We start from the raw sequence: 25146 nt of genomic DNA, 5'->3' as shown, positions 1-25146 counted from the left end.
GAGCATGGGGTTACATCCCTGATCATACTAACAGTCATTGATGGACCTATGAACATATCTATTTCTTTTTTGAACCCAGTTATAGTTTGGGCCTTCATAGCATCTTCTGGCAATGAGTTCCATAAGGTTGACTGTGTGTGGTATAAAGAAGTACTTCCTTAGGTTTGTTTCAAACCTGATGCCTATTAATTTCATTGGGTGACCCCTGGTTTCATGGAGGGTAAATAACACTTCCTTATTCATTTTCTCCACACCATTCATGATTTTATAGCCCTTTATCATATTCTCCCTTAGTCGTCTCTTTTCCAAGCTGAATAGTCCGAGACTTTTTAATCTCTCCTCAGATGAAAGCTGTTCCATATCCTTAATCATTTTTTGTTACCCTTCTCTTTTCTATCTCTAATATATCTTTTTTGAAATGGGGCAACCAGAACAGCACACAGTATTCAAGGTGTGGGCGTACCATGGATTTATATAGTGGAATTATTTTCTGTGTTCTTTATTCTTTCCTCATCATTCCTAACATTCTGTTAGCTTCGACTGTCACTCCAGATTGAGCTGAGTTTTCAGAGAATTATCCACAACTCCAAGATTTCTTGAGTGTTAACACCTAAATTAGACTCCATCGTTTTGTATGTATTGTTGGGATTATGTTTTCCAATATGCATTACTTTTCATTTATCATCTGCCATTTTGTTGCTCACTCATTCAGTTTTGTGAGATCCCTTTGTAATTCTTCTGAGTCTGCTTTGCCCTTAACTATCTTGAATTATTTTGTATCATCTGCAGACTTTGACACCTAACTGTTTACCCCTTTTTCCAGATCATTTATGAATACGTTGAACAATACTGGTCCCAGTACAAAGCTTTATCGGACACTATTTACCACTCTAAGTTCTGAAAACTGACCATTTATTCCTACCATTTGATTCCAGTCTTTCAACCTGCTACTGGTCAATGAGAGGACCTTCCGTCTTATCCCATGATTACTTACTTTGCTTAAGAGCTTTTGGTGAGCGTCCTTGTCAAAAGACTTTGAAAGTCCAAGTACACCATGTCCATTAGATCACCCTTGTCTACATATTTGTTGACCCCCTCAAAGAATTCTAATAGATTGGTAAGCTATGAGTTCCCTTACCAAAGCTGTGTTGACTCTTCCACAACAAATTGTGTTCATCTATGTGTCTAATAATTCTGTTCTTTACTATAGTTTCAACCAATTTGCCTGGTATTAAAATTAGGCTTACCGGCCTGTAATTGCCAGGATCACCTCTGGAGCCTTTTTTAAAAACTGTCATCTCATTTGCTATCCTCCAGTCATCTGGTACAGAAACTGATTTAAGTGATAGGTTACATACCACAGTCAGAAGTTCTCCATTTCATATCTGAGTTCCTTCAGAACTCTTGGGTGAATACCATCTGCTCCTGGTGACGTATTACTATTCAATTTATCAGTTTGTTCCAAAACTTCCTCTTCTGACACCTCAATCAGGGACAGTTCCTTAGATTTGTTACCTAAACAGAATGACTCAGGTGTGGGAATCTCCCTCACATCCTCTGCAGTGAAGATTGATGCAAAGAGTTCATCTAGCTTCTTTGCAATAGCCTCATCTTCCTTTCCTTTAGAAACTTAATTGTTCAGGGGCCCCACTGATTGTTTGGCAAGCTCCCTGTTTCTGATCTACTTAAAAAAATTTGCTGTTTTGCTCATTGCTCTTCAAATTCTTTTCTGGCTTGCCTAATTATATTTTACATTTGACTTGCCAGAGTTTATGCTCTTTTCTATTTTTCTTAGTAGAATCTGACTTCCAATTTTTAAAGCATGCATTTGTGCCTCTAACCACCTCTTTTACTCTGTTAGTTATGGTGGCATTTTTTTGGTCTCCTATGCTTTTTTAATTTGGGGTATACATTTAATTTAAGCCACTAATATAGTGTTTTTAAAAAGTTTCCATGCAGCTTGCAGGCATTTCACTCTTGCGACTGTTCCTTTTAATTTCCACTTAACTAGCCTCATTTTTCTGCAGTTCCCCTTTCTGAAATTAAATGCTGCTATGGTGAGCTTCTCTGGTATTTTTCCCCCAACAAGGATGTTAAATTTAATCATATTATGGTAACTATTACAAAGCAGTTCAGCTACATTCACCTCTTGGACTAGATCCTGTGTTCTATTTAGAATTAAATAAAGAATTGCCTTTCCCCTTGTGGGTTCCAGGATTAATGGTGTCTAGAAACTTTATCTCTGCATCCTGTTTTAAGGGGACATGTACCCAGTCAATACGTGGATAGTTGAAATCCCTTTTATTAATTATTATTATTGAGTTTTTTATTTTTAAAGCCTCTCTAATCTCCCTGAGCATTTTGCAGTCACTGTCACCATCCTGGTCAGTTGGTCGGTAGTATATCCTTATTGCTATATTCTTATTATGAGAGCATGGAATTGCTATCCATAGAGATTCTATGGTACAGTTCGATTTATTTAAGATTTTTATTATATTTGACTCTGTTTTCTTTCACATATTATGCCATTCCCCCACAAGCACAACTTACTTTGACATTCCTATACATTTTGTACCCCACTGATTGTCATCATTACACCAAGCTTCTGTGATGCCTATTATATCAATATCCTCATTTAATACCAGGCACTGACGTTCACCCATTTTAGTATTTAGACTTCTAGCATTTGTAAGCAAACATTTATAAAATGTGTCACTTTTTAATTGACTGCTTTCATGTGGTGTAATTGAATGGGATTCTTTTTCATTTGACTATTTTTCTTCAGTTCCTACATGTACTTTATCAACTTCTATCCTCTCCTCTTTACTAGGATATAGAGAATACCTGTTAATAGATCCTCCCCTATAGGAGTGTCTGTCCAAACCCAGTGCTCCTCTGTACCTGTCAGCTTTTTCAAAAAAAAACAAAAAACAAAAAACCCAAAAACCCACATACCTTTCCATTTGCCAACTTTTTCTTTAAATTTCACATCTTATTATCTAAGGAATCCATAATCACAGCAAGGTAATGGAGTATACATGCATACATCCATCATAAAATTGCATGCAAAAGTAGTATTATCAGAACAGTGATCATATATAACATCCAAATGTTCCCTGACCTGTGAAATTATAATTCCCTGTATTTTGAGCAAATAACTTCACAGTTTGCCAAAACTGTAGTGTACTTTTCAGGTTTTATTCCTTCTGTACTCAATAATGACTCAAAACACACACACGGTTTACAATTAAGACTGCACTTAAGAAGGGAAATTACAGAAAGGAATTTCCCATGACCACTACTGCATTTTAACGCAGATAATAAAACATTGAAAGTTTCCTTAAAGGTTAATATCCACTGCAAATTGCAACAAAGAACAGAAAATGTCATCTCAAGATCAGGCCAGTGACACATCTAATCCAATATCCTGTGTCTGACCATGGCCAGATTCCAGATAATTGAGAGGATGATGCAAGAAACATGAAAACAGACAATCAATTATTGGTGACAGCAATCAATCAGCAACTAGTTTATGCCCTGAAAAATTTGGGGTGATGCCCCTTAAAAATCATAATTAACGTAACTGCAGATGAGATGCTCTCCTTGTCCGTATGTCTCTTTATTTTTTTAATATTACTAAAATGTTGGTCTGAATATCTTGAGGCACTGAGTTCCACTGGCTAATTTTCCATTGTGTAAAATATTTCCTCTTATCAGTTTTAAATTTGCTTGTTTTCAATCTCATTTGCCATGCTCATGTTTTTATACTAGAGCTTCTGATTTACTTTCTTAACACCATCATTATGTTCTGTACTTTTATCACGCCCAGTTTTATTCATTTCTAACTCCTCTCTGTAACAGTAGTTCTATGTCAGATTAATTCCACTGAAATTCAGTGGAGTTTCCTCAACCTAATCCAGTGCAACAGAGAGTAGAATCAACCCTCCCGCACTCGACTGTTCAATTCCTTTTAACAGACACAATAGCTACTATCAATCTGTTAGAAGATCTACAGCAAACTCGGTTGTTTTTTTTTAAACTTTTGCCCCAACAGCAAAAGTAGTTGCACACAATACCATAACTGACTAGTCATTTTACCTCAATATTTCTTCACTCTAGCTGCAATCGGCATTTAGCAAACACTATTGCAAGGTCTGTTTTTTTGCTTAAGTAATACATGTTTATGTTAAATAGAGAGGATGATCTTCACAGCAATGTGAGATTGAAAAGGCTTATTCACTCATCTCATTAACAATGATGGATTGGCTCCTACATTTTTGACTGCCTTGGCCAGTTCCATTTCAAATGTTCAAAACACATTTGTTACAGCATTTCACTGGGAGACGACTCCCTGTTGTTGGAACTTCTGATATTTACTCAAACTTTATTTTATTTAGTTTATAAAATTTCAATACATACCTCCTACTTACACCCATTTGGACGTTACATGGGTTCTGAATAACTTCAGTTTCTCAGAGGAGCAAAATCCTGACATTGTGAACAGCTCAGTACAGATACAGACCAATACAGAAATAGTTTAAACTCACTCTGAATCAGGGGTATCAAACTCATTGTGTGCAAAGGGACATGTTCTGCACTTTTAATTATGTTATATGGCTGGGGCATACATTTAGGACTACACACTCCCATTGATCTACAACTGTTCTTCCAAAGATGTCAATGGGAGTTGAGCACATGAATCAAAGGTTGAATATGGTATTTATATCTGACTAAGCCCTAGATCCTGAAATTTATAACACATAAGTAGATGCCTGTGTCCACTTCAATCCTTACAGGCATAACAATCTACCCACACCTTGTAAATTACAGGACTGAATCTAAAACTTTGAATTAATGTAATTGTTCAATAAGGTATTATCCCAGTCAATATCACTCAGTGGGAAAACATGCTCTCCTTTAAGGCCACTGCTGTTTTTGGCCTTTCCTTCTCCTCCTTCACCATTTTCATTTTCTTTCCCTCCTCTTTGTTTCTCTTCTTTCTTCCCTCTACATTTCCTTTCCTGCAGTAATTCCTAACCCCCCCCAAGTGGATTCCTTCTCAGCCCTTTCCCCATTCTATCTACAAAATGATCAGCTATAAAATTTATGCTGACCTTTCAGGTGTAATTATTAGGATTTAGAGTCAATACCACAATCAGATAAATTGGTAATTTACGGGGAGGGTGGGAGAGTGGTTGTGACAATTTCTCAGAGCCAAAATTTCAGACTATCTACAAACTGAGTTTATGTTCTGTTCAGATTTGGAACATTACCTTTGCAGCCATGAGGGTTAGAAACTTACATTTTCAAAAAAGTGAAAGCTTAGAATATGAATATGAACAGAATAAACTTCGAACATGCCTCACGGATAACATATCCAGCCCATAGACCTACAACGCTGTGCATTTACACAGTCATCACTTAGACAAGTACATTCAATGCTCTACATTTGTAACCCAATACCCTACATTTACATGGTCATCATTTAGACAAATACATTCAATTTTGATACCCTCATTGCAAAACAAACATAGCAAAGGTTTAGAGAAAAGCAATATGTTATACATGTTATGTTATTTGTGTTATATATTTAAAAAAATGGAAAGGAGGGTTTTCATAGCCTAAAAGTTTAAAGTGACTCGACCTATTTTGTATGGAACACAGGGAAACAAAACTGAGGATATTCTGTAATGCAGAGGTGTATAAACTATGGGCTGATAGAGAAAAGATCAGTCAGGCACTCCTACTTGTCCTTTTCTCTTGAAGAAAAGGATAATACTCAAAATTTAAAAAAAAATTAAACAGTTGAAAATCAAATACTTTTAAATTAGCAAACGTCAGTGCAAAGTTTGGGAAGAGAGAGATCTGGTTTTACAACCAATAAAGTAAAGATTAGGGAGCTGATCATGCAGAGGAACTTCTGCAAAAATCTCCACTATAGTTAATGGAAGTTTTGTGGGAGTAAAGTTTGCAGAAATAACTCTTAAGTGATTTCACTTGGAATAACCCATTATACTACTGCTATTACTAACTACTACACATTTTTCTTTAGTACGTACTGTCTACAGAGTGCCATGCAGAAACATAAGCTAAAACATTCATGCCAATTAAATTTATTTGGGCTTGAGAGCAAGAGCCCTGAGAAAACTGCAGTTAATGCAAAATGCAACACTACGCCTCCTAAGTAACACAAGTTACCAAGAGCAAATCACCTCAATGCTCCGCTGTCTGCTGGCTACCCACAGAGCACAAGGTTAAGCTTAAGGGGTCAGTCCTTACTCTGAAAATGCTAAATAGAATCCAGAAAACCTAAAGACTAGCTCACCCACTGGGATCCTCAGGCTAATGGAACTGTTCCCAGAAGAGTGAAGCTCACCTATACACAAGATAGGAATCACCTGGGAGCTGGCCCCTGACTATATAACTCTTCCTCAAAGGAGAGGACCTGATCTTGGGAGGAAGGATTGCCTTAAAGTTATGGCCCTAGACTAGGACTCAGGAGACCTAGGTTCTATTCCTGTCTCTGCCACAAACTCCCTGTGTTGGCAAATCACTTCATAGCTCTGTGCCTCAGTTCTTTCTGCAAAAGGGTAATAATGATACTTGCCTACCTCACAGAGGCACTGTGAGGACAAATTCACTAATACCTGTGAGGTGCTCAAATATTAAAATAATGAGGCCTTTATAAGTCAGTAGATAGACAGAAGTACCAAAACTGCTCAAAATACAAAGTATATTTCTTAGATCTTGCATTCCCGAAGAACATAAACACACTAGCTTACATGCAACCCTCCTACATACAAAACCACCCAAACAAACAAGCAACCTACAATGATGATTTGGGAATTGTCTGTACAGCTTACGAATTCCGTCTGAGCTCTCTGTATGCGTCTTTATCAGACTGCAAACTGGGACCTGGCTGCCTTCTCCGTTGTGTCTATACCTCCAGGTTGGACAGAAATTCCAAGTGGTAGTGGTACAGGGCTGTCAATACAGAAGTTCATTAAATTGGGACCATCTTCTGAATGCTCTAGAGTGGTGAGGAAGATGAGACAGGGAACATGTGTAGGGTTTATTTTTGTATAGATCTGTGTTTTTTCTCGTGCTATTAAAGAGCAATGGTGGTTTGTGCACTATATATTACACCCATCACCTGCCCCTTTCAAGACTTAACCTGTGGATTCAGAACATCCACATAGCTGGAGTTCTGGGAGAGGATGTCTGAGCACAGGGAGAGCCTCATGGGTCAGCACTAGCGACAGGAGCTAGGCAACTGGACTGCAAGGTTTCAGTTTTCAGGAGAATCTGCACCCTAAGAGTGTGCCTAGAGTCCCCAGGACAGGGGGAGTGACCAGACTTGGTTCAGACTCCAGAGGCTTAAAGCACACTGGATCCAGCGGTTGAATTTCCTCACAGCAGCTTAGTGAATGGCCACAAAAGGGTGCTTGACCAGGTCTATGATACTTATACGTACAAATGGAGATGAAACCCTATTTGACTGACTTTCACTTTCTTGTTTCAATGTCCTAACTCTGGAACTGGCAGTCAGATACTCCAGTGACAGGAGTGGCATAATAACAGAAACCAAGTAGTGAAGAACTCCAGCAGTGTCCCTCCACTACAACAATTACCATACTGTCACATCATCTTAGCTGGGGGGACCCTGGATAAGCTTTCTGTGCGGCCCAAGAAAGTGCATTCTAGTAATCTAATTTATCAAAGATATGCATGATGGGATCAGATCAGGTGTGAGAAAGGGCTGGTGACATTTTCAATGGCAAAAGCAACCTTGAAAAGGACGATAGTTAATATTCCAATTCTTTTTATATTATTATTTATCATGCACTGGGACCCACTGTGCTAAGAAGCTGTACAAACACAGGACAAAAAGACAGTCAGCTCAAGTATCACACCCATATTTATACATTTCTGGTGGCATACTAAGTATTTTTACTGCTGGGCACAGATAGAGTGGAGGTATTGCTCTGTCTAGTCACGTGTAATTTGTGTAATTTAAACAGTTTCTCTCTCAATTCCTCATAGAAATGAATTCTATTCTATGGTAAAGCATGTAAAGATGCAGCTTAACTCCTCCATCCCTGCCCTTCCCCCACCCTCACAAATTAAAAAAAGATACATTACTCCAAAGCTCTTCTGAATCTGGTGCTGGAACCGAAATACACCACAAGGGCCTTATCTAATGAGGTGCTGAAAGGCCTAACCAACTACTCAGCTCCATGGATCTGAGGGGGCTCAGCATCACTGAGGAGGCATTCAGTATCTTAAAGGATCAGACCTTTTAGTAATCTACTTCCTAACTATGCCTACTCACTCAGATTTTAAAAACAGGTCACTAAACCAGACCACTAAACACAGACCAGTTTTTGCAGAACTGATCAGTAGGAGTTTCTGGGGGAAATCCCAGGTAATTCTAGATCCGTCGTAAAAGCAAGTGACAGGATTTTCCATCTCTCATTGATCTCAATAACTTTGTTAGCAAGTAGACGATTTAACTATTTGGAAAAAAAAAAAAAACTGTTTACCCAGACAAAGCTGACAAACAAAGCTGACAATAGCTTACCTTAAAAGTCTGAAACACCTTTCCTTTCATGCCTCCTAATGCGTTCCAATAAAGCCAATTTTTTGGGATCAGTTTTAATTTTTTACAATTATTTAATTTGTGGCACTTTTCACATGTGTATCTTATACCTGTGTTATTTATTATTTGCAAACTTAATGAGAAGGCACAGTCCCTAGAATGACTAGAATGTTTACTACAGTGGTTATCAAACTGCAGGTCATAACCCAGTACTAGGTCGCAGAATGTAAGGCACTGGGTCGCGGCGGCTCTGGTCAGCACCGCCGACCGGGCCATCAAAAGTCCCATCGACGGTGCTACCAGGCTAAGGCAGGTTAGTCCTTACCTGTTCCGACGCCACGCTGCGCCCCGGAAGCAGCCAGCAGCAAGTCCGGCTCCTAGACAAGGGAGCCACAGGGCTCCACACGCTGCCCCTACCCCGAGCACTGGCTCCTGGCCAGTGGGAGCTGGGGAGGGAGGGGGGAAGTTCCTGCAGGCGAGAGCCATGTGGAGTCACTTGTGTACCTCCACCTAGGAGCCGGACCTGCTGCTTGCCACTTCTGGGGTGCAGCGTGGTCCACGATGCCAAGACAGGCAGGAAGCCTGCCTTAGCACCCCCGCTGTGCCACTGAGCGGGAGCCATCTGAGATAAGCCCAAGCCTATGCCCCAATCTTCTGCCCCAGCCCTGAGCCCCCCAAAAGCCAGAGCCCCTTCCTGCACCACAAACCTCTCATCCCTGGCCCCAGCCCAGAGACCTGACCCCCTTCTGCACCCCAACCCCCGGCCCCAGCCCAGAGCCCCCTCCCACATCCTGAACCCCTCATTCCTGGCCCCACCCCACAGCCCTCAACCCCATGCCCTAACCCTCTGCCCCAGTCCTGAGCTCCTCCCAAACCCCTCATCCCCAGCTCCTTTGGGTCGCAGGCATCGACAACTTTCTTCAACTGGGTCACCAGAAAAAAAAGTTTGAAAACCACTGCTCTACTACATGCAGTGTTGTAGCCGTGTCAGTCCCAGGATATTAGAGAGACAAGGTGGGTGAGTAATATCTTTTACTGGACCAACTTCTGTTGATGAGAGAAGTTTTCAAGATACACCTTAAGAAGAGCTCTGTGTAGCTCAAAAGCTTGTGTTTTTCACCAACAGAAGTTGGCCCCCAATAAAGGCTATTTCCTCACCCACCTTGTCTACTCTACTATAGACAGTTTCAAAGAATATCTTTCTAAAATCTGCTATGATATCGAAGCACTGATACTATGGACATGTACCACTGAGAGTACTATTTTTATATAGTACCTATCACCATGTCATTTAGTTGAATAATTTGCAAAACATTTTTAAATAAGCACTGATTCTTAAGTACAGAGCTCTTTGCCACACACAAATTTAAGATGCATTCATTCTTTTGAAAGTAACATGAAAAGTTTTTCTTTCTGGAATTTTTAGTTGGTTAAAGATTCAACTACGCAAAAATCTTGGTAAAGTCCCTTCTATGGAAGTTAGTGATACATAACTTCTAGGGGCTTTTTGTTTCTAGTTACTCTTTTCTGAATAGATTAATTTAAAAAGAAGCAGAAAGACACCTCAAATAGATAGGTTTTTTCACTTCCTTTAAAAACTCAGGTAGCGAATCAACCTCAGAGTACAGAAAAAATAATTCAAGCACAAGGGGGGGAAAAATATCACCACTCCATAAAAGGACAGTCCCACGTAATCACTCTTAAAAACAATAAGCAAAGAGGAAACGTTCATAGTTAAACTACACTGCCATATACAATTGCTGCACAGAGGATCTAAAAAGCCACTGATATGTAAGTACTGAAAAATAATTTGCTGTTTTAATTGAAAAACAACAAACAGTTCCAGGAAGTTAATGTATTCTTGTGTTGGACTGAATTTTTTCATGTGGCTGAATGGATATATTCTTTCTGGGTGGGAGAGAGAAATGTCAACAGGAGAAATTTTATGCCACTAAGACAGTGTATTCAGGCAAGTTACAATAGAGAGACTGTTATTATTTTTAATCCAGGTGCTAATTCATCTTTGGGTCCAGCGATAAACAGGTTGAATTAAAATGTTTTATTTATAATATAGCCTTTTGAAAAACAAATGCAAAAGTTGACTGCAGCATTAGGATTGACAGTTTTTGCGAAATAATGTAATTTAAACCATACCAATGTAGAGACTAATGTGGAAGAAAATATTTTCAGTAATTATTTCTATGTGTCAAACAAAGACTTCATATTTCTAAGTCAATCTCTCTCTCTCTCTCTGCATAAATCACTCAATGAACCTGTCAGATACTTTAATAGTTTGAGAGTTTCTGAAAGCACACTTGTACTGTGGCAGCAGATAGCTTGTAGTATCACATATTTCCATGCTATGAAACAGTCTTTAGGCTATTCTCAGCCCAACTGCTTCTCAATCACAACTCTACTCATATGTAAAAACAATATAGCAATGATAATTTGCCAGGGTGCATGTAAGAATTTCTCCATCTTTTGACATATTGTCTTTCAAAGCTTTTTTCTGTATAATTACTCCTTTTTCCAAAATGCAATTACTTAAACTTTTTGCGCCAAAATATCTTTATATGCTGAAGTTAATGCAATGTTACTGGCTATTGGATTTTTAAAAATATCCCCTACTTAAATAGACTGATAACGTTTTATATTGCAGTGGAACATAAAAAAAATAAAGCTTTTCAAATTAAGCAACTCTTAATTCTCATTTAACTTTTCAAACAAAATAAAGACAACCCACAAATCTTTGAGCACATGGACAGCAAAAAGATCAGAAAAGGTGAGCTTTGGTAGCTATATGGATCATTAACCCAACAGTTCATATTGCTAGCACTTGAATCAGCTCCCTCTGAACAGAGAGACTGTAAGCTTCTCGATAATTGTTCTTTAACAGCCAGTCACTACAGTTATGTAGCTTTTAATAAATAAAACAGATTAAACAGAGACTGCACCAGGACAGATTACACATCAATAATGTATTTATTATAAGGGAGAGTGCTTTCAGTGCTAAAGCACAAGTTGCCATTTGAAATGTTACTTGATTTTAGGAGTGTTATTTTAAATGGTTCAGAGTTTTCCCACTGCTACGTTGTTTGGTTCTTTCCTTATTCAGTTTAAAAATTTTAAGCAAGTAAGTGAAAGGAGTTTAGTTGTCTCAACATCAGCTTGGTCTATGCACTAAATCATGCTAACAACTATAGATGTTACACCAGAGGACTCTCACATTTTTCATAACCCACAAAGACCACATGCAGAGAGAGAAATTCATTAAGTGGACACCTCCTCTCCCATTCAGCCAGACCACACACACTCTTCTCCCCTTGTTCACAATCACAGAGCATCACTATGAAAACTACAGCACTTGTTTACATGCAAAAGTAATATTACAGAAGTATTTAATATATTTTCAAAGCTGTCTTAATCCAATATAATCAATGAAAACAAGGAGTGCTAGCACCATGTAACCAGCTAGCTCTTTGTGGACCAGCAAACGATCCACCAGTTTGGGAACCTCTGTTACACTATGCAACAGATAAGTTCCTTTCCTATACCTTTAATGCCCACTGTCCCCATTACTACAGGCATCTTTCCTGCAACAACAAAATGGGATGTGTGTATGAGAAACCACTTGGGCTTGTGCTCTCTCTCCCTTACACACACACACACTCATGCTTTCTCTCCCCTCTCCTGACAATGCCAGGACGTTTCAGACTTATTCAAATCTTTTATGCACTAGTGGTTTAAAAAGAATACTTGTGGCACCTTAGAGACTAACAAATTTATTTGAGCATAAGCTTTCGTGAGCTACAGCTCACGGCTGCTACTCTGAAACCAGTGGTTTAAAAGTTACCTTTGGAAGCTGAAATGAAATTTGTTTCCTTTCCAACATGTTTTTTGTCCATCACTCATTTATCACTCGAGTGGCAAATGAATGCTGGGCAGACAAATCTTAAATATTTATTTTAGAGAACAAAAAAAATAAGCTAAGATTTGGATTTTATTTCTAAATATAAAAGTGGAATGGTACATGACCAATAACTAGGCAGTAGACATTAGACGTCCTACTGCACCTTCATTAGCTTGTTGAACAAGCAGTACTTCTGTTCTTCCCCTTTTGTTTACACAAATTTAATTGAAGTTTCTATTACTTTAGAATGCAAAAGACTACTGTCATAAAACATTATCCAATGTACAGTTAAAATCTCCCCAGGAAATAAATATGATAAATTTCCTACAGAAACACCGTGGCTATGGACCTGTTTACCATGCCCAGGCAGCAACTTAGGCATCCACTCCTCAGTCATAGAGTTCAGATTTCACTGGATCTAGACATACCACTGTATTTTGGGCACAGCTCAACAGCCCTGAGAAATTTGAAATCAATAAGATATATTAAAAACACTGCATAAGAAGGCTGAGGTGTTGGAAAGAGGCAGAATGGTCTAGGGCAAGCCTTCCTGCAGCCCCCTCAATCTGTTTTGAAACCTCACACATTTTCCAAGCTGCTGATGCACACCAATCTCTCTCCTAAAACATTATCTTGCACTCATTTAGCATGCAATTTTCTAACATTCATAATTTCGTTAAAACTAATATATTTTGATTAGCAAAAATGGCTGATCAAAAAAAGATGTCCGAGGCTAAAATGGGGTGTGAGTGAGTCCCTCTGCCTAGGTCAGGGAAGGAAGGAAGAAAAGAAATCCATCATGTTGACAAAGGTTAAATAAATATACTCAAACCTTTCATACTATTTCTTCTCTGTCTTCAATATAGTGCTAAGACCCGCCCCCAGATCCCAAAACTTTTCTCTCATCTTTTCTTGCAGGTCACCCTTGCAAGAAGCAGGCAAATTAGGAAATTTTCATAAGGATAAGAGCAATACACTAATTAAAACAAAAAACAAACAAAAATCCCACATCACTACAGTGTCTAATTTTGCTCCAATCTGAAAAAGGTCTCCCGACAAATCTCAAACCACAGATCATTGGAGTCAAGCCAGCAGAGAATTTGGTGGCTGGACTCTCTCCCTTCCTCCTTCTATTCTCTTTTTAACCAATTATAAAATAAATTATTATTATTCCTTACCTTTTTGTTAAAGAAATATCACGTGAGCCATATTAAAGTAAATAAACCAGTCTTATATAGAGAGTAAATAACAATTGCCTTTCCACTCTTACAACGTTTGTTCTCCTCCAAACAATAAAAATTATAAAGACAAAACGACCATATCACTATAACTTTCTTCACTACACTAGAAAAAGAATGACTTCCAGTAGCATGAAATATCCATTTTGTATTCTAGGAATTGTGACTGTGTGTTCTAAAGTGCTAACTTAATAGTTATGTTTTTCAAACCTCTACATTAAATTAACTTGACGAGAAAAGCACGATAAAAAATTGAGAATTGACAATTCATGCAGGTGTAACACTAACAAACAATTAAAGTTCTATTCACATTTATCAGCCTAATATGCAGAGCAAGGAAGCAAACCATTGATATGCCAAAGGCATCAAAGTGTTTGCTGAAATTCTATGATACCGTTTTCTTGATACATCTTTCTAAGGTACAACACAGTTTGTGAAACCACAGTTCATCTCTATTATTTTCTTAAAAAATTAACCAGACGGAAGGACTATTTCAACATAGGTGACATGAGGGGGGTCATTTGGTTTAACAATATAATTAAATAAAATCATTCCAGTAGCAGTTTTTGGAGATTGCTTAAAAAGACACATCGTGATTCATGACAGACAAAGTCACTGGGGTAAATCACCAATTCAGCGCACAATGCTGAATTGAACCAATGGCTCAGTGGGAGCACAATGCAATCATACCAAGGTGTGGGAGTAGGGTGACCAGATGTCCCAATTTTATAGGGACAGTCCCGATATTTGGGGCTTTTTCTTATATAGGCTCCTATTACCCCCCCATACTCTATCCCAATTTTTCATACTTGCTATCTGGGCAGCCTATGTGGGAGTCAAGTCGCTGCTTAATTAGGCTGAGGCTTGGAACACTGAAGAAGTGATCTGCTCCACTTTTAGTCAGGCAAGAACACGTAGAACACTACTGCCCTTTTCTACCACCTAGTGGATTGTGACAGAGGTTTGAGAGAAGGAGTCATGTACTCTAGTCACATAATGAGCTATGCAATAATGATTACTGCCAAGAAACAAACACAGGGCAGCCTGGATATCAAGGAACAGGGAAAGACCACTCTTGGACTAATTAATAATACTCTTGACACCTTCCTCTAGGAAGTAAGTTTCCCTTTAATGGTTGCCAGTCCAGTGTTACCAAGAAAAGGCAAGACCAATCCAGCCAAGATTCTCTCTCTGTACATCTGTGTTTTTATACCAGGCCCATCAGCCTGATATCTGAGCAATAACAGACTACTAACAGCTTCAGTTCAGCATAAGAATGCAAGTAATATTAAACTGTAACATAGCAGCAGAAGTCACATTTATATTTCAATTTTTATTTTAATAAAGGCTACAGATACAATTTATGAAAGTCTATTCTTGCTTAGAAAAAAACAGGTTTCAGAGTAACAGCCGTGTTAGTCTGTATTTGCAAAAAGAAAAGGAGTACTTGTGGCACCTTAGAGACTAACCAATTTATTTGAGCATAAGCTTTCGTGAGCTACAGCTCACTTCATTGGATGCATACTGTGGAAAATACAGATGTTTTTATACACACAAACCATGAAAAAATGGGTGTTTATCACTACAAAAGGTTTTCTCTCCCCCCACCCCACTCTCCTGCTGGTAATAGCTTATCTAAAGTGATCACTCTCCTTACAATGTGTATGATAATCAAGGTGGGCCATTTCCAGCACAAATCCAGGGTTTAACAAGAACATCTGAGGAACGGGGGGTGGGGGAAGGGCGCGTAGGAAAAAACAAGGGGAAATAGGTTATCTTGCATAATAACTTAGCCACTCCCAGTCTCTATTCAAGTCTAAGTTAATTGTATCCAATTTGCAAATGAATTCCAAAGCAGCAGTCTCTCGCTGGAGTCTGGTTTTGAAGTTTTTCTGTTGTAATATCGCAACTTTCATGTCTGTAATCGCATGACCAGAGAGATTGAAGTGTTCTCTGACTGGTTTATGAATGCTATAATTCTTGACATCTGATTTGTCATCTATTTCCCCTTGTTTTTTCCTAACCCCCCCCCCCCCCCCCCCCGTTCCTCAGACGTTCTTGTTAAATCCTGGATTTGTGCTGGAAATGGCCCACCTTGATTATCACACACATTGTAAGGAGAGTGATCACTTTAGATAAGCTATTACCAGCAGGAGGGGGGGGGGGGAGAGAAAACCTTTTGTAGTGATAAACACCCATTTTTTCACAGTTTGTGTGTATAAAAACATCTTCTGTATTTTCCACAGTATGCATCCGATGAAGTGAGCTGTAGTTCACGAAAGCTTATGCTCAAATAAATTGGTTAGTCTCTAAGGTGCCACAAGTACTCCTTTTAGAAAAAGACAGTATTTTTCACTAGGAAAAAACTATTTTTTCTATATTGCAGTTATATGTATTTGTATAGTATGTACTCTGTATATTAGAAATATTTATAGATTAGTTCTAGGCCAGACTGTTCATTTTTGATTTTTACATCAAGAGTACAAATCCCACAATTCCTCAAGAATAAAAAGTAAGACACAATTATTCCGTGAATATGTTTTAGTTTGTTGCCATACTGCAATGTGCTTGATTATCATAAGTTAAGGATTTTATATATTCTTTTGGAGTGGGTAACATCTAGTCACTTGAGGGAGAGCTGGGTGGAAGAGGGGTACCATAATGGGATGATGAAGGTGTGGCCAGAAAAGATCAAATACAAGAGATGGAAATAAGAAACACCAGTTTCCTGTATTTAAATGCTTTTAGAAGCCCCCAGGAGATTGGATAGATTTCATCAAGAGAGGAGAGAAAAAGTAGAAAAGGAAATCAGAACAATCCTCATGAAGATAAATGAATTATTAAATGACCACTCACACCATGCCAAAATGCTCTGGATGATCCATAACCAATTCAAATAAAATTAAAGTCAGAAATATAATTATACAGCAATTCTTAGCAAGTGCTTTTTCATAATCAACAACTAATGTAAGTTTGCTTTCATGAACACTAAATAATGGACATTACTTTACACCAGGTTTTCCTATTCAAAGTACTGAAGCTTACTTACACAAATTCAAATTAGGCTCTCCACTGAAAGCATGAAGAAGCTGTTACTTCAAGTTTATCACTTGAAAAAGCTCAGTAATCCCTAGGCTCAAACAGGGCAAACTAAACCCCAGAAAAGCTGTAGCCAAGTGTCTTAACCAAGATATAAAAATCCATTTCAGATTTTAATTCCAACCCAGAATTAAGTATTCTGATCTCTGATATCCGGCACATATTTTATGATGAATCTTCAAGAAACAGCTGCCACTGCTTACCAGTAATATTTATGAGTACCAGTTGTCTGACCATTCTTTCTCTCTCAGTCTTCTGTAATAGTACAACTACAGAGATGATATATTACCTGGAAGAGTCTCTCTCCAAGATGATCTAGCTTAATATAACTACCCTGACATTAGGCACTATATGGAGATGTTTATAGCTTAATTTAAGATCTGAAATATGTGATCCACACATCTACAGATTTATTTTTTATGGAGAACTGTATAAACTGCTGATAATCAAGCCAGGACTCAGTGACCAGACTAATACTATGATCCAGTATATACTATAAGTAAACTGAATTGTGACCAACTTGAAATAAATAGGGCATTCTGATCGAAGAGTCAGAGTGAAGAATATCAATCTTTTAATTCTTCTGCATCTTACTGGAAGGAAACGGTACATTGTAAAATTAATAATCTGGAACATTTTAGAAATGTGTTCTGATATTTTCTATATAATGTATTTATTCAGACACAGAAGTCTGAAATTGTTTTTAAATGTTGTCTACTGAATAATACCTCAAAGGGGACACACAATACCTCCAAAGCACTTGCAACCCCTCCCAGCTTGGTATCATTCACAAACTTTGTAAGTGTACTCTCTATGCCATTATCTACATCACTAATGAAAATATTGAACCGTACTGGACCCAGGACCAATCCCTGTGGGACCCCACTCGATATGCCCTTCCAGCTTGACGGTGAATCACTGATAACTACTCTCTGGGAATGGTTTCTCAGTCTTGAACATTCAGCCCCACGAGGTCACACTGGCTTCTCAACAAAAGAGCTGTCTCCTCAACAAAAGAGCTGTCTCAGTTATTGGAAACCATCCAGAACAGCGCTCGTGAAAGTTCTAACACCGCCAGCAACACTACCCCGCATAAATCAATTATATCCTGTGGCCAAGGCATTCGTAGGCCCCAACAGCCAGCCTTGAGTGGCTACAAAGAAAGTGTGAAGGAAGCTGTAGTCTTAAAGACTAACTTGCAAACCCTTCTATTATTATTATTAATTACACTGAGAAAAGTGTGCTATGCACTTTCATGGAAATGGAGACAGGCACCATTCTTGAAGCACTTTTAAACTAAATTCAAGCATGACAGACTGACAAAAAGGGGGAAAGGAGAGGAAAGAAATGAGTTATAATAATCAGATCACCCATGAGTAACGAGTAAGGCATGTTCACATAAAGGTGGCTTCATTAAATTAGAGTTGTTTTGTTTTTTAAATCTCACTAGCAGCCTCAAAAATGTAAACCAATCTTCTAGTGTTTACACAATGAAATCTGCTTTAAAAAACTGAGCTAAAATGTTATGCATAATTTCACTAAGCAACAACTAAGGAAGAACATAGCAAAAGAACACACATATTTTAAGGGTAGTGGTACCAAGGAGGGAGAGGAATTATTTTGTGTGGTTCACTTAGGTGTGGTTAGGTGGAACAAGAAAACCTTAAGAAAATTTAGTCTGCATGGCAAGAGAAAATTCTTGTGGAACAGTCTCTCAGAGAGAAATGGTGGAAGCCCCATCACTTAGGGCATTTACAATTAGACTAAACAAAGCACTAGAAAAGCATCATAGTGCACATTCTGCAATCACAAGGAGATGAACTGAATGATGTTATAGGTCTTTTCCATATCTAATTTCTATGATTCTATTACATTAGCTTTTATATTTACAGGCCCCAAAACCCAAGAGTTGCAGACTTGGAGTCGCAAAGGCCTGCTAGATCAATCCTCTCCTCTCATATTTTTAATAATATATTTAAAGCTATTCTGAATTTGCTGTATTGCCATTTAGTCAACAAGTATGATATATTATAACTAGATTACATGTCTGTTCCAAGAACCACTGAAGAAGGTTTGGAAGGTTTCAGTTCAATTGTTATAGGCAATACTAACGTTGTAAAAGCGTGGTCTCTATAAATTAAGTTCTCGTTACATGTTAATATAAGTCACAAATTTCATATCACTGCCAGAACCTCTTAGCAAATTAAAAAGAAACAAAAAAACAAATAAAAACTCCCTGAAATTCACAGAAACAACTTTTTAAAGGTTTCTGTAGTTATCTGACCTTTGGTGACTTCACATGATTATGTGTCATTTTACTTTTAAACAAAACTGAGGGCTGCTTTTCTCCCCCAGGCTTCTTTAAAAGTTCTCTCTCTAACCTCAAACATTTATTTTCTAGAAAATGATATTCTTCAAACCCAGGAATTCCCCAATTCATCCAAGTTTTGCTTTCTGCATGGTTTTGTTTTCTTTTATCAAAGCAAGAGAGCTGAACTTTTTTTAAACCACCTTTAAAAAAAACGATTTCACATAAGCAAGTTTCGTTTCAGGTTTTACAATGTTGGCCTGCTGCAAGATCAGTTGGCTGCTGCTAGGGGGAAGAAGTTGGTTTATATTTATTACAAAATGTTCCCTTTTGTTTTTTTTGTAGAGCTATGGCATTTCCTACGGAAACACCAGTTGTGAAAATGGTCACTGTCACGATAGCTTTCACAACTCCTCAGACAAACAACTCCACCTGCGACCTGTATGAACATCAAAATACAGCAAGGATCTTACTGCCTGTGTTTTACAGCTTTATTTTAATTCTTGGTGTGCTTGGAAATGGACTTGCCCTCGTTGTCATTTTTAAAAACAGAAAAAAAATCAACTCTACTACCCTCTATTCCATAAATCTTGTCCTCTCAGACATTCTTTTTACTACTGCCTTGCCTACACGAATAGCATACTATGCACTAGGATTTCATTGGCCATTTGGAGAAACACTTTGCAGACTAACTGCTCTCATATTTTATATCAACACATATGCAGGTGTAAACTTTATGACTTGCTTGAGTATTGACAGGTTTTTTGCCGTAGTCCACCCTTTTCGATACAACAAAATCAGAAGAATTAAACATGCCAAGTATATTTGTATATTTGTCTGGTTTCTTGTATTTAGCCAAACACTTCCATTGCTCATACAGTCCATGTCAAATGAGGAGAGAGGAAGGACTACATGTATGGAATATCCAAACTTTGAAAAAATTCAACATCTACCGTGGATACTTCTTGCTGCCTGTTTAATAGGGTACATCATTCCCCTTGAAATTATACTATTTTGTTATTCTCAAATTAGTTGCAAACTTTTTCAAACTGCTAAGGAAAACCCATTAACTGAAAAATCAGGGATAAACAAAAAGGCCATCAACACAATCATTTTTGTAATTGTTGTGTTTGTCATCTGTTTTACTCCTTATCACATTGTTATTATCCAACACATGATCAAGAAGCTTCAATATAATCCTTTGTGCAATGAACAGCAGACGTTCCAGAAGTCCCTCCATTACACTGTGTTTCTGATGAATTTTAACTGCTGCATGGATCCTTTCATCTATTTCTTTGCATGTAAAGGATACAAGAGGAGGATAATGAAAATACTGAAACGTCAAGTTAGTATATCAGTTTCAAGTGCCGTCAGATCAGCTCATGAAGAAAGCTCACGTGAGATGAGAGAAACACACATGACTATACTTTCAAAACCTTCAAATGGAAAGTTATAAACTGAAAATAAACATTCCAATAATGCAAGTTTACTGGGCCTTCAGTAAATACTGTTTATGCTTCCTGCGCAGCAAATTAAGTAAGATTGTTTCACAGTATTTTGGAAATCAAAGGTGATGTTGGACTAAAAAATAAATGGTCATGTGAAAGCAAGAAAACTCAAAATTAGCATTTTCCAAGCTGAATCACTTTGACCTGGCTTCATGAGTTTTCCAGGAGATTTCCACCATTCAGTATTGTCCTGCAACTTTCCATTCCTGGATTTTAGGAAAGCTTGATTCACACTATATACTAGTACTCTGAGAAAGGAATAAACTAAAAAAAGCTAATAGCTCAGAGTGACTGAAAACCAACACATCTGAAAAGGGATAAACATATTACTGACTCCAATTTAAGCACTCATTACCAATATGGTGTGTTATGTGCACTGGACTGACAGGGCAAGGGTAAAGACATAAAACAAAGGAAATAACTTTTGAAGTAAAATAAAACTTATATTTTTCATGGATAATTATAAATGTGTAATTTAGAACCTTTTGGAGGCAGGGTTGGATTACAGTATTCGGAACATGAACTTCTTATCTAAATTTATTGTGGATAACTTTGTGAGAATACAAGTGAAAAAGAGTTAAGACACTGTTAGTTTGTAAAATTTTGCATGTGTAAGTAAATCTAAAGAACAAAGAGAGCATTGTTTCCCACAACTATCCAAGGGTCTTCAAGGTTCCTGCTAAAATCACAGGTTGCAATAACAATAAGATAAAAGATTCTAGAAATGGGAAGAAATGTTTATAGTTGAAATGTGTTAAATTTGTTCATTTTAATGGGAGGAGTGACCACCTCTTCTTGGACACTCTTTATGTGGAGGGTTACTATATGAGAACAGCAGAAGATGGAGCAAGCTTCACCATCATGGTTGCTGCTGCCCACACCATCTTCTGGGTTGCACCACAACACCATGCGGCCTTCATCGTTCTGAACCTGAAACATGCCTTGACAAGACCAAGCCATAGTGGGAACAGATGACATCACTATCAGAGGTGCTAGAACAATTTTTCTAGTGGGGGTGCTGAGAGCCATTGAACCAAACTGTAAACCTTGTATATAATGGAAACCACTTCAAGCCCGGGGGTGCTTCAGCACCCCTAGTTCCAGCACCTATGACCACTATCCTAGGGCTCACCTCTGCCCTCACCTTCCCCACCCCAGAATTAGCTGACTCCTGAACAACAGCTAGGATGCCAGTCTTTGGTTCCTGCCATCATACCCTTCCTCATGTGTCATGTTCTTTCCCACCTTATTTCTCCTTTTTTTCTATTTCTCGTCTTCTGTCTAATAAGACTCTGCCTTAGCTGGGCAACACAACTTTGCAACACTGCTGTGAGCCTGTGAACAAGAAAGGCAAGCTAAAAACAATGCCTTGAACAGCCCAACACTGGTAAAAGATTGCCAGATCTCAGAGTGGCAATAAGACCATGTGCTGTGTCTGTGTTTCCTCAACAGTGAGATTGCAACTGAAAGTCATCACCAGATAAAGAAGCTACATTTTCTATTTTTGCTATTCTTTATCTCCCCCTATATGTGAGTTCACCGTGTTTTCCTTTAAAGGAAGCGGGACCATACTTGAACTGCACAGCAGCAGCAGCTCAGGATCAACTAAAGTAACTTTTTGCTCATTTCCCCACAAAAAAGTGCAGTTAATACCATCTAAATACTATCAACTGGAGATTTCCAACCATAAAAGACACTATACAGCTGAAGGGAAATGGAACAAGGAAAACTGTTACAATGAAAGACTTCATTGTTTAAGTTGTAAATGCTTCCACTGTTTTTTCTTCTTTTCCTGTCTTTTTATTAAAAAGTTAAAAAGATGTTTAATGGTAGCTATTAACATGGTAGTAAGTCAGCAATAACTTGTCACAAAATCACACTTAACTGTTTAATGTTGTAAAAGAAAACATGGGGTTTAGTAACATCTTATTCCTGTTGGGCATGTGACACCCCCTTACCACTACAGATTCCATACTATTAATGTCTATCTTTCTTCTTATGGCATGCATTTGGTCTAGTTTTAGATTGGAAGACCCTCAGAGCAAGACATTTCTGTATATTTGCCTGTAAAATGTCATGAACACAAACAGTATATCACCATATAAGCAATCACTTATGTATCTCTCTGTTTTTTTAACAAATAAAATCAAAGCACAAATTAGTATTAAAATATTAACTCCCTCTTTTCTCTATGTTCTCACATCTATCATTCTGTTATTTTTAAATCTAACTATATATATATTAAAACTAAACAACTAACTTCATGTCAAAATGCTAGTTTTCCTTGAGTAAGTAAGGACTGCAGCACTGGTCCAATTACATAACAGTTTATTTAAGAAAAGTCTTACATAATGTGCCCCTTAACTCTTTTTTCCTTATTTTAATACATTTTCTCAAATATTTAATGAGACACCATCTTTCCGTAAAATAAAGACCTAGAGCTGAATTACATGGTCTATTAAAATACCTACTTTAAACTTAATTTCCTGGTGGCATTTTACTGTGAGTAACAACTGTTTGTTTTAATGATTTCTCTCATAGTAATTTAATGCATTATGTAAAGAAGGTTATAATTAGTTCTAATTTAGACTAGATTTAGATGAGAAGCAGCACCCAATTTGTAGACCTTGAAATCAAATTGAAATATAATGTATTGGGAGAAAAATCTTTCAGTGTTCTCTATTCTAGCACCCACCCACACATCTGAATATGCCCCCAAACGAACTAGAAATAAGAAAGAGCTCAAGAGGTGGATGAGAATTTTTCCTCCTCCCCCCCAAAGGGGTTGCAAGAATATTTTTTAGTGTGTGCATGCAAGAGCTTCTCCTCTTCCTCTTTTCGTACGTGCTGCTGATGTTGTGGAAAGGCAAAGCTAAAGGAGTGAATTTCATACTCATTATAAAGGCAATAAGGTCTGATCATCCTTACTTCCTCTGGTCTTAGTCTTGGGCCAGATGCCAAAAAAGCTCTGTTTCCCCACTCTCACAAGAACAATTTGTTGGTCGTTTCTTCTTTTCTGAAGGGAAGTTGTGTTTCCTTAGCAAGAGGCATCACTCTTTTAAGTGGTTTAGTTAAACGCCTGGAGGGCCTTAAAATCACATTTGTCATCTTTAAAAGTACCTAATGTCCTATGGGGAGTCAATAGTGATGTGTTCTTAGCAGCTACTGCTGCTGAGGTGGGCTGTGCTGTGTTTTGGATCAGGTAGAGCTTTAACAGTAGTGTACTAATTCCTAAATACAGTGAGCTGTAGTAATCTAGTCTAGAAGCTACAAAGGCATGGATCACTTGCCAGGTCAGTAACAGAAAGCAAGGGGTGTAAGCCTTATTACCAGCCACAGATGGCAAACTTAACTCTGTGCATGTCCAGAAAGAATGAGGAGCCTAAGAGAATTCCCAGAGAACAAAACTATTTGGTAATCTGAGGGCAGACTCCTTCAAAAACATAAGATGCTACAGTTTTCCAGCTCTTCAAAAGGCGTCCCTCGTTCCATCAAAATCATCTCTGTCTTGATTTGGTTTAGCTTCAGCCAGCCTTCATCCACTTGCTAATCTTGGCCGGGCACAAGAATAGTTATGTAACACTGCTATCAGCAATGCAAGTAAAACAGAGCCTGGTGTCATGTGCATATTGCTGACTGTTGAGACAATGTCTCATGACCTCTCCTAGCAGCTTCACTATAGACAAAGAACAAGATAAGTGATCAAATAGAGTCTGCCAAGTGGTATGTTGGAGACAAGACTTTGCCCATCACATTCACAATGTGGCCTGAAAGGAAGGATATCACCCAGTGCAGGAGTAATCATATTAACCTTTGCTATGTCTCCAAAGCAAAACAATATACTCTGGTCAATTTATCAAATGCTGCAGAAAAGAACTAATATTATGAGACGTATACATCCTCCACTGTAATTTCCATTGCATGTTGCTATGTGAAAACTTGATTATGCCAATAAACTCAAATCCTGATACTCCTCTCACATTGGTGAGAATCAGGAGTAATTCTAGTTTCATACCAGTATAAATGAGAAAAGAATGAAGCCATGTGTATGTATTGGCATAATAAGATATTTTATATGATTCACTTCATTAATGTAATAAATGACATCTTTAATTACTCTTAACCATGATTTAGTATATAATCAAGTTACCAATGATCAAAATTGCAATTCTACAAATGTTAATGACTTATTTTTTGTTACAGGTAAAAACATTACTGTAATTCATTTAAACTGGGGTTGCTAAATTCTATCTTCATTTGGACTTTCCTCTAAGGTCTTTATGGAAAAAAACAGGTGTTAATCAATTTTCAGTTTTAAATGAATTATCTAGGTTTAGGGGAGTCTTTATTGGATAACTTATGTGATTTATAAGAGTTGCTAAGGTTACAACAGCAATGAGATGCGGTCTGTGTTTCGAAATTGTTTCTCAGAACAGCACAAAGATCAAGATGTCACTTTGCAGTAGTAGTAGACAAGAACAGGA

The 25146-nt window shown here is 37.9% G+C and overlaps 2 protein-coding genes across 2 annotated transcripts in view; one reads left to right on the top strand and one right to left on the bottom strand.

Annotated features, from left to right (window-relative positions):
• UBAC2 (UBA domain containing 2) overlaps positions 1–25146 on the bottom strand; it is a 168416-nt gene that overhangs the window by 58932 nt on the left and 84338 nt on the right. The window lies entirely within an intron of this gene.
• On the top strand, positions 10315–24785 carry LOC125638402 (G-protein coupled receptor 183). Its single transcript, XM_048854108.2, has 2 exons — positions 10315–10390; positions 19500–24785. The coding sequence occupies exon 2, from the start codon at positions 19504–19506 to the stop codon at positions 20608–20610; it is 1107 nt and encodes a 368-aa protein (XP_048710065.2). The 5' UTR covers positions 10315–10390; positions 19500–19503; the 3' UTR covers positions 20611–24785.

The sequence above is a fragment of the Caretta caretta genome, chromosome 1 (genome assembly GCF_965140235.1).
Source record: "Caretta caretta isolate rCarCar2 chromosome 1, rCarCar1.hap1, whole genome shotgun sequence".
Taxonomy (NCBI): Eukaryota; Metazoa; Chordata; order Testudines; family Cheloniidae; genus Caretta; species Caretta caretta.
The sequence above is the reverse complement of the archived record's forward strand: the minus strand, read 5'-3'. Positions and strand labels throughout refer to the sequence as shown.

Coding starts and splice junctions, on each gene's coding strand:
- LOC125638402 (XM_048854108.2), top strand. CDS start 19,504: ATGGCATTTCCTACGGAAACACCAGTTGTGAAAATGGTCACTGTCACG.